At 43.4% G+C, this 15685-nt stretch overlaps 1 protein-coding gene across 1 annotated transcript in view; it reads left to right on the top strand.

Annotated features, from left to right (window-relative positions):
- The window catches only part of MAN1A1 (mannosidase alpha class 1A member 1), a 244482-nt gene that overhangs the window by 133740 nt on the left and 95057 nt on the right, over positions 1-15685 (top strand). Inside the window, exon 5 of the mRNA XM_040428933.1 lies at positions 4957-5051. Coding sequence (XP_040284867.1) covers positions 4957-5051 — 95 coding nt within the window. The remainder of the gene's footprint in view (positions 1-4956; positions 5052-15685) is intronic.

Raw genomic sequence — 15685 nt, 5'->3', positions numbered from 1 at the left:
GCAGATTGAGCTCTTTTATACTAGGCCCCATGTTAGTTTGCAATTTGAAATATAACATGCCAGTCATGTGGAAGTATTGAAGGAAAGCCTATATGTATCAGCATTGGAGGGGTTCTAAATGTTATGATTTATACTTTGATACTGTGCATCTCTAGATTGTTCTTTAAAAGAGTTTTCCAGGATTTCTACTGATGATCGGTGGGGGTCCAACACTCGGGACACCCGTCGATCAGCTGTTTTGATAAGGCAGCGGTGCATCTGTGAGCTGCCTTCTCGCAGCTTACCAAGCACAGCGTTTTACATTATGTAGTGGCTGTGCTTGGTATTGCACTCAGCCCATTCACTTCTATGGGGCCGAGCTGCTCCTAGGCCACTTTACACATGAACATGTCACTTGGCCTAGGAAAAGCAGAAAGAAGACCACAGCTCTCACACAGGAGCGCCAGTGCCTTCCCAAACAGCTGATCGGCGGGGGTCCTAGGTATTGGACCGCCACTGATCAGATATTGAGGATAGGTCATCGGTAAGAAATTATTGGAAAACCCCTTTAACCCCTCAAGGCTGCAGCTATTTTGTGCATTGAGGACACAGCAAGTTTTCTATTTTGACATCTGTGCATCCAGAAGCCTTAAAGGGGATGTGCCATGGGGATAAGAAACTGATAGCGGAGTCCCGTTCCCTCAATCTGACAGAGTGGCAGGTCGGCCATGCACCCTGCTGCTCCATTAATTCTGTAGGGAACTGTCAGATAGTAGAGTACAGTGCTTGGCTATTTCCGCCTGTTAGAGAATTGAGTGGCAGGGTGCATGCCTGACCTGCTGCCCCATCAGATCGGAGAAATGGGACCCCCGTTCTTGGGGGTATAGGATATTTAAAATATCCTCACCAAAGAACTACATGTTCTGTACATGGAAACCTGTTTGTTAGTAGTCTTTAGTATCCGTCAGGTATCACACCGACTAGCAGTAACAAAGTCATGTAGGTTGTGTTAAGAAATTCAGAAGTTAAAATGAATAATTCATCTCCTCCATACAGTGAAGTACTGTGACTGCATTCTGAATAGCCTTCAGTGCATCTTCCTACTAGTATACATGCCGAACAAACTTTTAGAACGAAGAAGTGTTCATTTTCTGAAATCTGCAGCCAAACATTTCAGGGGAAATTCTGCACAAAGCAATATGTTTGGCAGATCTGTAGCTGTTGACCTTGGCTAAGCTAAAATAAGGCAATCATAGCCTTCAGGAGGACCTTCTTGTTATCAAAGTGAAGCACCATCTCCAACTTAATCCTGCATAATCATCAAAATATAAAATCTTGTCACTTGGTAATATATCCTTTATTTTATCTCTTGATTTTTTATATTTTTTTTTTTTGTTTTGTAGTTTGTAAATGTGGATATCGTTGAAAAGGGGGTTCTTTGTTTTGTAGCTGGTGTATAATCATTAGATATATGTAGCTTTCTAATGTATACGGTTTCAGTTCCTCAATATTTTAAGCTCTTTGCTGTTGCAAATGAGAACATTCATTATTTAAATGGTAACTGACTTTTAAAGCTTATCACAAATTTTCTTCTGCTGGGGAGAGTGTGAGGATCCGTTCCAACCTCCCCCAGTGCTCTGGTCTGCTTATATTGACTTCTAGCTGACCTAGACTGCTCCTCCTGCATTTACTGTATTTTTCGCCCTATAAGACGCACCGGCCCATAAGACGCACCTAGGTTTTTGAGGAGGAAAATAAGAAAAAATATATTTTTAACCAAAAGGTGTGCGTTTGGTGGGTTTGAACTAATGGCGGTCTGTTTATGACACTATTATGGGGGATCTGTGGATGATGCACTGTTATGGGGTGGGGAATTTGTGGATGGCACGGTTATGGGGGGGATCTGTGGATGGCATTATTATGATGGTGGGGGGATCTGTGGATGGCACTGCTATATGTATCATCCACAGATCCCCCCCCCCCCCCATAACAGTCCCATCCACAGATCTCCCCCCCCATCATAATGCCATCCACAGATCTCCCCCCCCCCCCCCCACCATCATAATGCCATCCACAGATTTCTCCCCCCCCCCCCCCCCCCCATCATTATCCCATTCACAGATTCCTAGGGAGGGACTGTAGTAGGCGGGGAGAGCGGAGGGGCCGTGCAGGCACTGTACTCTGGCCCCGCAGCTCAGTATGTACTGTATTATACATAGTGTTAATAATCAGATCTCAACTGAATAATGATGCGCTCCCTCGGCTCCCCATGTGTACCGTACTTGCATGTCACGCTCCTGTAGTAAGCACTAGCAGGCAGGCCGGGCTGAGGTCACGTGCCTGCTCCGCCTACCTCATTCATAAAGTAGGCGGAGCAGGCACGTGAACTCCGTGAGTTATGGCTGCCCGGCCTGCCTGCTAGCTGCTAGTGCTTACTACAGGAGCGTGACATGCAAGTACGGTACACATGGGGAGCGCATCATTATTCAGTTTAGATCCGATGATTAACACTACGTATAATACAGTACATACGAGCTGCAGGGGCCAGAGTACAGTGCCTGCACGGCCCCGCCGCTCTCCCCGGCTACTACAGTCCCTCCTCACGAATACATTGCAGTCTGCGATGCTGCAGCATCGCAGACTGCGATGTAAATTGCCAGCATTCGCCACCATAAGACGCAGGGGCACTTTTCCCCCTCTTTTGGGGGAAAAAAAGTGCGTCTTATGGGGAGAAAAATACGGTAGCCGTTGTTCTCCAGCCTAGAGGTGTGTCCTCATAAAGGCAGTCTGCCAGTACTATACTACTCTAGACTTCCTTTCCCATGCTTCTAGGCAAATCACAAGTGAGGCCTATACTAATCCTTGCCCCTATCCCCAGCATATATGGTATGTAAGAGACCGTTTATGCGCAAAGCACTCAGAACACACCTTATCATGACATCATAGAGAGGGAAAAATAACTGTAGGTCACAAAACACCATTTGAGGGGAAATATCCAGAACACAAGGACACATTGATTACAACACAGACAGGGCAAAGACTATGTAAACTGATGCAGAGTCAGTCCAGTGAGGGATGCTGACTAATAAGCTAACACTAGCACATGCAGAGGCACTCAAGCACTTCATAAATGAACTCTGTTATGACTGACGTAAGAAATGCAATTACTGTGTACTGGAGGGAAGATGTGGCTGTCCTACACAGAAAAACAGCAGTTTGAGATGGTGCGCATTCTGCAGCATTGAGCCCTGGATGGGGAAGGGGCCTCTGCACGGAGCTCAGAAGCTCACTGAGATCCAGAGACAGCCAGTGAAGAAAAACGCACCCTCTTCCTTCAGTCCCTCTGTGCTGCCAAGGATGGTATTCACCTAGTAACAATGAGTGGATGGCAAAATTGCTAGAAGGCAGACCCTTAGTGACAGATTTCAGAACGAAAATTTTTAATCAAATTGATTTACACATTTAAGTTCACCTAAAGTGACCTTTGAGAAGTTGTTTGGAAAGTTATTGCCTCTTTAGGATCTAGAGGCTAAAAACCTGTGTGCATTTTTAAAGGTGTAAATTAAAGTTTATCCTGTCTAGAATTACATATTTAACATGCACTTATACACTGGTAAACTATCATTGTAAGACTTGCCTGTATGTTAATTTGCATAAAAAGGCGGGAAGTACAAAAATGCATAATACTTATTGAATTTGTCTGCAAATGAAATTAAAAGTGTAATTTATGTTTACTGTAACACAATGAACATTTAGAAACGCTCAGTGAGGGTAGCATAGTAGTGGTGACAGGTTCCCTTTAAATTCCTTATGGCAGCCCTGATTTTGGGTATCAGTCAAAAGATACGATCATGCGCTGATGTATGAGTGTTTTCTCGTTCATTGGGTGATCAGCTGCACCTCTATATAGGGCTCCTCCTTAAAAAGTGACTTTGCAGTGACTCTAATGGCTGACAGGTCAGATGGACAGGGGTGGTCAGTTCAGATACCTCTCAAGTAAGCTTCACATGATTACATGTTTAAATTTCTATCTTTAAAGTGGTTATTTCACTTCAGCAAATGGCATTTTTCATGTAGGCAAACTTACTACAAGGCACTTACTAATTTAATTCACTGTGATTATCCATATAGCTTCCTTTGCTTGCTTGATTTATTTTCCCATTGCATTATACACTGCTCGTATACAGGGGTTACGGCCCCTGCTGCAGCGCAGATACAAGGTGGCCAGGATGGAAGCTGCTGTGTATGCGTGCTAGGATATGTCCCCATTCTCTGATAGGTGCGGGTCCTGAAAACAGAGTGGGGAAGGTGACAGAGGGCGCACTGCACATGCATTCATTTCTATGGGGCTGCCGAAAATAGCCAAGTGCTAGTAAGGCTTTTTCCGTTGGCCCCATAGAAATGAATGGGAGCGGTGGCCGCGCAAGCACGGTGCATTCCCATTCACTTGTATGGGGAGAGTGCTTGGCGGTGGACGGACCCTGGGAAACCTGGGGTCCTCCAGCCACCACTCTCCCCGCTCCATTCCCTAGCGATATGCCCCCATTATCTGTGATGGGAATACCCCTTTAACTAAAAATAATATTCCCAGTTGTTAATATTGGGCATCATGCACACAACCTTTATCTGTATTTATGCCCGCAAAATATAGACACCTTCTGTGCGCATTGCGTATTTTTCTCACTCCCCTCAATAGGAAGACCTATTGTCTGCAATATGGGCAATAATAAGATCTAGGCTATAATTTGCAGAATGGCCACACAGATCTGCCATACATACAGATGTGTGCAAGGTCTCATAGAAATGAATGGGTCAGTGTACGATCTGTCAAATAGCGCAAGAATGAAAAATACGGTTGTGTACATGAGGCATGATCCTGGAGTGATGTCGATCAGTTGTCTTCTTCACGAGTAGTAATATTAGCATTTGTAGAAAGGGTTATCATCAACTGAAAGATTGTTTTTATTGTTGAAATAGATCTTTAGAAGAAAAGCAGTGGAACTTGGAGAGAAACTGTTGCCTGCTTTCAATACACCAACTGGAATTCCTTGGGCGCTGTTAAACATGAAGAGGTAAATAATTCTGTGTATGTATTTCATATTTGTGTTAAATTATAATGATTTTTTTTTTTGCTTCCTAACTCTATTGTGCGATGGTTAAAATTCCTTTTGATCAAGCGTCACTATAAAAGGAAATGGAAAGGTAATTCATTAATGTACAGTATGAGGCACACATCTCACGCTGCTCAAGGGCCACTGGAATATTTTCCGGCAATCTGCCAGTTGTGATTTCCTTTGTGGCATGCGAGTGTCGGCCTGCTTCAAGCTGGTCTAGAGTGGCAGAATTATGTCATGACGATACTAGGGAAGATGAGCACTTGAGACATTAGCGTTTGTGCACTGAGTGATATACATTTCATAGCTCTTATCTTTGTAGCTCAGGCAATTAAAATGTTCTAAGTGTTCATTTGTACATTTTAAAAGTTGCAGAGCAGAGTTTTGCGTGTCCCTTATCCACTGAGAGAACAAGGGAAAACTTGGTAGTTTACATACATGGAGCCTTACATTTTAGGTAGCAGTCATGTTTGGCCAACAGCTATGTCTCCAACTCCCTCATCTCTTCCCAATGACATGCTCAAGTGTTATCAATAAGGAGAGTGGAGTAAAGGCAGGTTTAGACAGGCCGAAGGAGCTGCCCATTGTCATGAAGGAAGCGTTCCTTCCCAACAGTCGGCTGCTCGTTCAGTGGAGGTGAAGCTCTGTATTTACATGCAGCGATCACCTCTACAGTATGAGAACAAGCTGTTGCTATTGCGATCCCTCGTCCTCATACAGAATCATTGATTCTGGGCAGAAGATCTCTGTATAGACAGCACGATCAGCTGCCCAGAAACGATAATTAGGTGCCTGCACAAATGACAGGAACACCTGATGAAGAGCGTTTTGCTCGTTTATCGGGTGATCAGCAGCACATGTAGCTGACCAGGTTATCGGGAACTATTGTTCACACAAACGGTCGTTTCCTCTAATCTGAACGATTATTGGTTTGTCTAAATCCACTTTAGGTTGCTGCTAGACACCATTATGAATCCTATTCTTCCCCGACATCAGCTGTCTGGGACTACCAAATGCATTAGATGGCCAGCCAGTCTTGACAACATCGGTCTACTTATAAACCTAAAGCTTTCTACGTTTAGTAGGTAACATCATTGGCTTGTGCAGATCGAGCCATTCCTATTCATTTGCTTAGCTGAATGAAATGATAAATGCCTGGTCATTGTCCACCTGGAATCTACAGCACAGGAAGCCCGATCTCTCCATGTTCTACTGTTGTTGTCCTTGGAGGCTGCCATATATTCCTTGCCTCTTAATGGCTCTCCTACATTCTAGAAATATCGCACACAGAATTTCTATTCACTCCATGTGGGAGTTTGTCACATCCTTGAACTACTGAGGCACTGTGCAAAACAAAATCACTTGCAGTAGACAACAGGACCTCATGTGCATCCAGCATGTTTTAGGAAAAAAAGTAGCTTTGAGGTTTGGGATGAGGTAATGCAGTTTTTAATGCCAGTTGTGAAGTTGGACAGACAATGGGTGGTCTTTACGTTCTGTCCAGCTCCAGTTTCCCTGAATAACACCATATCTCTTCCGCTAATCAAATTTCACGTACGTACATTTGTCAGTACAAAGCAGACAGTATTCCTTGTGGATCCGGTTTGGTCTGAATAACATCTTATCTTACAGACAGCACTGTGTATTTGTGTTCTAGGCTTAACACCCATATAGGCAAATTGTTTGTGATACATAATGCTGTCTAAATCCATTTATCTCAAGAAGGTTCTTGTATACATAAGCTCTCTAAGCAGCTATGTCCTGCTTGGAATATGAATCGGGAGTTGGTATTGAGGCAGCAATGAAAAATGAGCCCAATGCTCTTAGAAGTAACTTAAGAGTTTGAGAAGGAAGGGGAAGGCTCGTATTTCTTGCCACAGGGTCTTCCTAAGATGTGCTATTTTTAATGGTTCTCTCTCGATCACCCCATGTACATGCAATCTAAGCCATGTATGCATTTGTTGAGAATAGGGAGAGGAAGCCGTGACTTGTATGCCCAGGAACGACAGTACCCCGGGTGGGCGAGTGTGTTTCCATGTTATAATTTTTTTTATTTTTTTTGCAATTGGCAACAGGTTACTAGTTCAGACTTCCCTTTTATCTGTGAGAAGCATTAGATCTGTAATGACTTTCAGCCTCTGGATGTAAAAAAGAAAGTGTCAAATTCACTAGCAGTAAGAGATTTTGAAAACTGTGAGGAAGTTTTTTTTTGTTTTTTTTTAAGTTACAGAAATTTGCAGAACATTTTATATTACAGTGATTATGTAGCTAATGATTGACCAATGCATCTTGACAATAAATGCTCTACTTCTCTAGATTTTCCCTAGACTTCTCTTCTCTAGATTTTAGGCTGAAAAAAGGAATAAACTCTGAAGTGAAAAAGATATCCGTATTTTCCGGCGTATAAGACGACCCCCAACTTTTCCATTTAAAATATAGGGTTTGGGCTATACTCTCCGTATAAGACTACCCCTAATGCCCAGCCCTCCCTGTCTTCAAGACGATCTTCTCCAGTCCAGGGAACTGACTGGGATCTGTGAATGGCACCATTATGGGGAAGGAGATCAGTGGATCCCCCTCCCCATGACGGTGCCATCCACGGATCCCCCTCCCCATGACGGTGCCATCCACGGATCCCCCTCCCCATGACGGTGCCATCCACGGATCCCCCTCCCCATGACGGTGCCATCCACGGATCCCCCTCCCCATGACGGTGCCATCCACGGATCCCCCTCCCCATGACGGTGCCATCCACGGATCCCCCTCCCCATGACGGTGCCATCCACGGATCCCCCTCCCCATGACGGTGCCATCCACGGATCCCCCTCCCCATGACGGTGCCATCCACGGATCCCCCTCCCCATGACGGTGCCATCCACGGATCCCCCTCCCCATGACGGTGCCATCCACGGATCCCCCTCCCCATGACGATGCCATCCACGGATCCCCCTCCCCATGACGGTGCCATCCACGGATCCCCCTCCCCACTTTTTAACTTTAATCAGCGCTCATCTGTTTACTAGGGTACCTTACTCTCAGCTCCGGTAACAGGCAGTGCGGGCGGCGCTCACTCACTGACGTCACGTGCCTGCGCCTCCCACTAGGCGGAGCAGGCACGTGACGTCAATGAGTGAGCGCAGCCTGCACTGCCTGTTACCGGAGCTGAGCGTAAGGTACCCTAGTAAACAGATGAGCGCTGATTAAAGTTAAAAAGTTACGGATTACAGTTTATAAATGTACTCCTGTGAGCGGCAGGGCCCTGTATATTCTAACCCCCAGGCAAGTGTCCCCGTCACCATGGGAATGCCTGGGGGTTAGGTCATACCATCGGATCTGAGTATACCTGGCGTATAAGATGACCCCCGACTTTTGAAAATAATTTCTAGTGTTAGAAAGTAGTCTTATACGCCGGAAAATATGGTATGTATGTATATATATAGCATTTTCCATTTTACAAAGTATTCTTGTGTTTATATATAATCTTTATATATGCCAAAATATCTCAACTAATTCGGTTTGACTACTTCCTTTTTCCAGTTACAATTTAGTTAAAACCCGCAGCCAAATTTAATTTTGAACCTCTTCAGAACTTAACAGTATGGCATTGGCAGACAGTTTGGCAGTAGCATAAGCAAGGCTATTAAAGTGGCCTGTTCCTAAATTAATGTTTCACTTTACCTTTCCCAGTTTACAGCATTTCTAATTGCATTTGTCCTCAAAACTCTTTGAAACATCCATTATTAGACATCTTTAAAAAGCCATTTCCTACCAGCATTGCTTTAATTGTTTCTGTAAATCTAGCCGTTCAGGATGCCTGAAGGTCACTTAGAGATTGGGTGTCATGTCAAATGGTTTGTCACAGGCCCTAAATGGGATTGCATTTTGGTTTTAAATACATATATAATTGTTTTTAATGAACATTTTTGATGCACTGGTAATTAGGTTCAGCTTCTACATAAAAGTATAGTTTTACTGGTTGTCATTTAATATCCTTTCTATGGCATGTGGCTTTGTAGAAGATCTATGGGACTAGTTATTTACTGTGAGGTCATTTGAGGACCTTTCTGTGTGAGATAGTTAATGTGTTTTTTTTGTTTTTTTTTTGCGCCCTGGCTTATTATTTTGTTAAAGCACAACTAAGCCTAAAAGAAAAAATTGTTTTCTGACCTTTTTACATTTTCCTGTGGCAGTCTTGCAAATAAAAGAGCTAGCGTTTGCGAACAAATAGCAAGGTGATAATCTGCTGGGACTGCAGTGCATTAACTGTTTTTAGTAAATCAGTACATTCATATTTACAGTAAATCATATTACGGCTGTATTTACTATAGTTTTATATATGCCTAGAAGTTAGCCTATCTGCTAGTTCAAGGCAGCTTCAGATGTGGCACAATCTGCACAACAGGAGACTAGTCTAGTCCTTTCTTTTCTGATGTATAGCTCTAAATGCTCTGCATAAACAAAGAGTTTATGCAGGGATTTTCTGAGATTTTACAACTGATGACCTGTCCTCAAGATGGGTCATCAATATCTGATCAAATGGGGTCCAACAACCGGGACTCCCACCAAACAGTTCCTGTTAGTGTAGCAGCCTTCTCACAGGTTTTCCTAGGCCAGTGACGACCCTTTCATTGGTCATGTGGCCTCAGAGCAGCTCAGCCCCATTCAAGTGAATGGGGCTGGGTGTGCCGCTATACAATGTGGTGTGCAGAGAGAAGGCCGTGGTGGTCACAGGAGTGCCGCTGCTTTTTTAAATGGGTGATCGGTCCTGAGTGTCCGACCCCCACTGATCCGATATGGATGACCTATCCTAAGGATAGGTCATCAGTAGTAAAATTGCAGAAACCCTTTTAAATGATAAAAATTGCAGGCACCACTAGAAGGAACCCAAAAGCTTTTTGCATACTGCTAAAGGGAACCTTTGACATTGAACATGTTGTTTGAGCTGCAGGCAGCATGTTATCGAGAAGGAGAAGCTGAGCAGATTGAGATCTAGTTTTATGGGAAAAGATTCAGTATAACTTGTATATTATTCATTTAAATCCCTGCTCATTCTGCTCTTCGAAGTCAAGGAGGCGGTCCTCACTGATAAGACTGACTCCCGCCCAGAAAAGTAGAAATTTAAATGTATAAAATAAAAGTTTTACTTAGCCAATTTTTCAATTTTATAAATGAGCCTAACTGCAAATAATTAATTTCTTTTCAAATTCTGTTTATTGTTTTCAAAGTAAGGTAGAATAAACAGTGCAACAGAGGAAATAAACTCATGGCGTAAAGCAAATTCCTTCCCTACTCTCTAGTTATGTGTTTCTAGTATTCTACTAGTTCTAGAGTGTCAAGACCTGTCATGACGGAATTTCTGTATCTGCCTACTTTAATTGAGCATTGTTGTAACAATTCATGTACCAATTTGCAAATAATTTCTGAGCCAACCTGCATGTTTTTGATATAATTTATCATGGCATACCTCTTAGACCTTTCTTTTGGGCCATTAGAAGACAGATATAATATTTAAAAAAATTAAGGAAAAACTGAGAATTACACCAATTTATATTTTTCCTTTTATAAAATATTTTTTCTTTTAGAAAGTATTTCATTATTTAACCATTTTTTTCAACCATGACCAGCGCCAAAACATTAGAAACTCCTTCAAAGTGACTTTTTTTTAAATATCTACTCCCTAAGGTATTCCTCTTGGGCAAGTTCGGACATTTTAACCCTTAGGATACCGGAGGTTTTTTGTTTTTGCGGTTTCATTTTTTTTTTTTCCGGTTTTCCTGGAGCCATAACTTTTAAATTTTTTCGTTCACTTTTCCATATTAGGGCTTGTTTTTTGTGGGAAAAGTTACACCTTCTAATGCCACCATTTAATATGGCATACCGTGTAGTGAAAAAAAAAAATTCCAAATAGGGTGGAATTTGAAAAAACAAACAACCTCATTCCTCCAAAGTTTTACGGGTTTTGTCTCTACGGCGTTCCCTTTGCAGAAAAACTGACCTGTGTCCTTCATTCTCTTTTGTATGTCTAAATACTGAAGAAAAAAAAAATTCACATCACCATGTTCTGACCCCCATAACTTTTGTATATTGTATTTGTATTGAAAAAAAATGGTGAATAGGCCATTTTGATCCTTTTTTTTTTTTTCTCATTATGCCATTCACTGTATTGGAAAAACATTTTTAAAGAGGACCTTTCACCACTCCTGACATTCCTGTTTTAATAGCTCCATGCATTCCCCATGTAATAATTCTGGAGCATTTATTCTGATGTCTCTATGTTGTCCCATTCCTCTATTATTTCTACTAGAAGTTATGAATGAATTGCATTAGCTTTCAGTAAGGGTACAGAGGTGTGGTAACCAGTTGGGGGCGTGTACCTGCACAGTCTTAAAATGGCAGCACCAATTGGATAGTCAGACTGTGCAGGTACACACCCCCAACTGGTTACCTCCCCTCTGTACCGTTACTGAGGGCTAATGCAATTCATTCATAACTTCTAGTAGAAATAACAGAGGAAGGGCACAACCTAGACCAGGGGTGTCAAACTCAAATTCATCGGGGGCCGCATCAGCAGTTTGGTCACCCTCAAAGGGCCGGAAAACTTAGTTACTTGGCTTGGCCCTTGGGGATCTCGGACGCCACTTCCACACTTTGGCCGGGGGCTCGGTGGAGCTGATGAGGTGTTTTATCCTAATGAGAAAGATTTCATAAGTATTTGGAGAAGTTGCAGAGGGATAGCAGAGCAGTGAGAGGATGGTGCTGCTACTAGGGGGTCATACCATGGGGGAGTAATAAAGCCCACCATAATGCCCCCCCCCCCCCCCCCAGTAGTAATAATTCTCCTTATAATGTGACAGTGCAAAAAATACCCCCTTGTAATGCCCCCATTTGAGCTAATGTCCTCATAGTGCCCCCATAATGTGCCAGTATAAAATACCCCTATATAGTGCCCCTAGTAAATGACCCCATAGTGCTCCACACCCTCCTTCCTCCTAGTGCCCCCCATAATGTACCAGTATAAAATGCTCCAGTAGATGCCCTCAGTGTCCCCCATAATTTACAAGTATAAAATACCCCTTCTTAGTGTCCCCCGTAGATGACCCCATAGTACTCCTCTCCCCCCTTCCCCATAGTACCCACCATGTGTCCCAGTATAAAATTGTACTGTACAGAGAGCCCATATAAAATACCCCTTCTTTGTGGCCTCAGTAGATGCCCCTATAGTGCCCCCAATCATGTGCCAGTATTAACAGCCCCCCCTGTGCCAGTAATAATAGCCCCCTATGCCAGTAATAGCAGCCCCCAGTAATAACAGCCCCCAGTAATAAGAGCCCCTCTGTGCCAGTAATAACAGCCCCCAGTAATAACAGCCCCTCTGTGCCAGTAATAAGAGCCCACAGTAATAAGAGCCCCTCTGTGTCAGTAATAACAGCCCCCAGTAATAACAGCCCCTCTGTGCCAGTAATAACAGCCGCCAGTAATAACAGCCCCCAGTAATAAGAGCCCCTCTGTGCCAGTAATAACAGCCCCCAGTAATAAGAGCCCCTCTGTGCCAGTAATAACAGCCCCCAGTAATAAGAGCCCCTCTGTATCAGTAATAACAGCCCCTCTGTGCCAGTAATAACAGCCCCTCTGTGCCAGTAATAACAGCCCCTCTGTGCCAGTAATAACAGCCCCTCTGTGCCAGTAATAACAGCCCCTCTGTGCCAGTAATAACAGCCCCCGCCAGTAATAACAGCCCCCGCCAGTAATAACAGCCCCCGCCAGTAATAACAGCCCCCGCCAGTAAAAACAGCCCCCCCTTTGCCAGTAATAACAAACAGCCCCCCCTTTGCCAGTAATAACAAACAGCCCCCCCTTTGCCAGTAATAACAAACAGCCCCCCCTTTGCCAGTAATAACAAACAGCCCCCCCTTTGCCAGTAATAACAAACAGCCCCCCCTTTGCCAGTAATAACAAACAGCCCCCCCTTTGCCAGTAATAACAAACAGCCCCCCCTTTGCCAGTAATAACAAACAGCCCCCCCTTTGCCAGTAATAACAAACAGCCCCCCCTTTGCCAGTAATAACAAACAGCCCCCCCTTTGCCAGTAATAACAAACAGCCCCCCCTTTGCCAGTAATAACAAACAGCCCCCCCTTTGCCAGTAATAACAAACAGCCCCCCCTTTGCCAGTAATAACAAACAGCCCCCCCTTTGCCAGTAATAACAAACAGCCCCCCCTTTGCCAGTAATAACAAACAGCCCCCCCTTTGCCAGTAATAACAAACAGCCCCCCCTTTGCCAGTAATAACAAACAGCCCCCCCTTTGCCAGTAATAACAAACAGCCCCCCCTTTGCCAGTAATAACAAACAGCCCCCCCTTTGCCAGTAATAACAAACAGCCCCCCCTTTGCCAGTAATAACAAACAGCCCCCCCTTTGCCAGTAATAACAAACAGCCCCCCCTTTGCCAGTAATAACAAACAGCCCCCCCTTTGCCAGTAAAAGTATTGTACATAATAAAAAAAAACACATACTTACCTCAATGTCAGTGATGCGATGCAGGCCTCTTCTGGCCTGTGTCCCACGCTTTATGGCTCAGGCAGCGCGATGACGCCATTGCGCCGCCTGCGCCGGCCTCTGATAGGCTGTAGGCACTAGGCCGGCAGCCTATCAGAGGAAGGGAAAGGAACACGCCTCTCCCTCCCCTACCGCAACACAGGCAGGCATCTGTATCGCTGTCCTGAGGACGGCGATACAGATGACTGGAGATGAGCGCTTCCACAATGGAAGCGCTCATCTCCCTGTGCCCTGCCGCCGCCGCCAGCTCGCTCGCTGCGCGGGCCACATGACGAGGTCTGGCGGGCCGGATTCGGCCCGCGGGCCTTGTGTTTGACACCCGTGACCTAGACACATAAGAATAGATGCTTCAGAATTGTTAGTACGTGGGGAATGCATATAGCTATTAAAACAGACCTGTCAAGAGCGGTGAAAGGTCCTTTTGAATAGTATGGTAGTTTTTGGACACAGTGATGCCCATAATATTAATATTTTTTTATTTGTGTTTTTTTATTCTAAGGAAAGGGGGTGATTTTTTTATATTTAACTTTTTACTTTTTTTGTAGACTCTTTAGGAGGCTACAATGCTTTCTTTTATTCATTTCTAGTATATCTAGTATAATACTATATTTATAGTATTCTTTTAGATGCCATGATCACACTTGATCACGGCATCTAAAGGCTGTAATGTCAGAAATCAGCATTATTGCCTGTCACGGACATTAGCCGCGGGCCTCTGCAGTTTGAAACCGCAGAGACCAGCCAACTATGGCGTCCACTGCACGTGTGCGAGCGGGTGCCATGTGTAAAGACTGCACCAGCGCTGTACATGTCCGCAATGATGGAACGGTGATCACGCCACACCCCATCATTTAACCCCTCAGATGCAGCGATCAACACCGATAATTGCATCTGTGAGAGATTGCTCCCTCTGCCTTCCGATCAGAGCCTCCACAGTGAAATCGCGGGGATGCGATCAGTTACCATGGCAGCCTGGATGCTTCTGAAGCCATGGTAAGCTTCCTCTGACACTCTCCCAGCATGGCGGAGTGTCAGAATCCTATTCTCCCTAAGAAATCTCTATCGTGCTTGCACACAAACGTATTTTCTTTCCATGTCCGTTTTTTTTTTTGGGACTGTAGGTCTGTTCCGCCAAAAAAATAGAACGTGATATTATTGTCCGCATTACGGACAAGGATAGTACTGTTCTATTAGGGGCCAGCTGTTCCGTTCTGCAAAATACATAATGCACACAGACGTCATCCGTATTTTTTGTGAACTGCAAAATGCATACAATTGTGTGCATGAGCCGTTAGGGAAAATAGGACAATGGATCCAAAGATTGGTTATTAAAATGGAAAAAAAAAAGAAAAGTTTAAAAAAATTAAGAAAACCCACTAAAATATTAATATTGATATATTAATATTAATAATAATCGCCCCCCTTTCCCAATTTTTCATATAAAAATATGTAAACAATAAAAAAATAAACATTAAGTATCAGTGTCCAAAAATGTCTGAACCATTAAAATATAAAAAAAAAATTAATGTGCGGTGGAAGCCATAACAAGTAATAAAAAAATGAAAAAACGCATGACTGGCCATTTTTTTGGGCTCTGTAGACCGAAATATTAAAAAGTTATAGCTGTCTGAAAATGGTGATGCAAAGAAAACATTTTGTCAAAGGTTTTTACTTTTTTAAAGTAATGAAAAGAAAAACAATACAAGTTTTTTTTTTTTATCGCTGTATTCGTATAAAGCTGCAGAATAAGGGATATAATTTTTAGCGCAGTGAACGCTGTGATGTCAAAATCCCAAAAACTTTAGCAGAATGTTTGTTTTTTCATATTTTTTTCCAGTTGTGCCCCGCAAATAACTTTTTTCGTATTTTCCAATACAAGACATGGTAAATTAAATTGTGGTATTAAAAAATGCATGTTATTCAGCAAGAAATAAGCTCTCATATTGCTATTTGAATGGAAAAAGAAAGTTATGGCTATTGGAATGTGGGGGAAGAAAAAATTTTAAATGCAAAAATGAAAATAGTCCCAGACTTC

This window comes from Bufo bufo, chromosome 4 (assembly GCF_905171765.1).
Source record: "Bufo bufo chromosome 4, aBufBuf1.1, whole genome shotgun sequence".
NCBI classification, from domain to species: domain Eukaryota; kingdom Metazoa; phylum Chordata; class Amphibia; order Anura; family Bufonidae; genus Bufo; species Bufo bufo.
The sequence above is the reverse complement of the archived record's forward strand: the minus strand, read 5'-3'. Positions and strand labels throughout refer to the sequence as shown.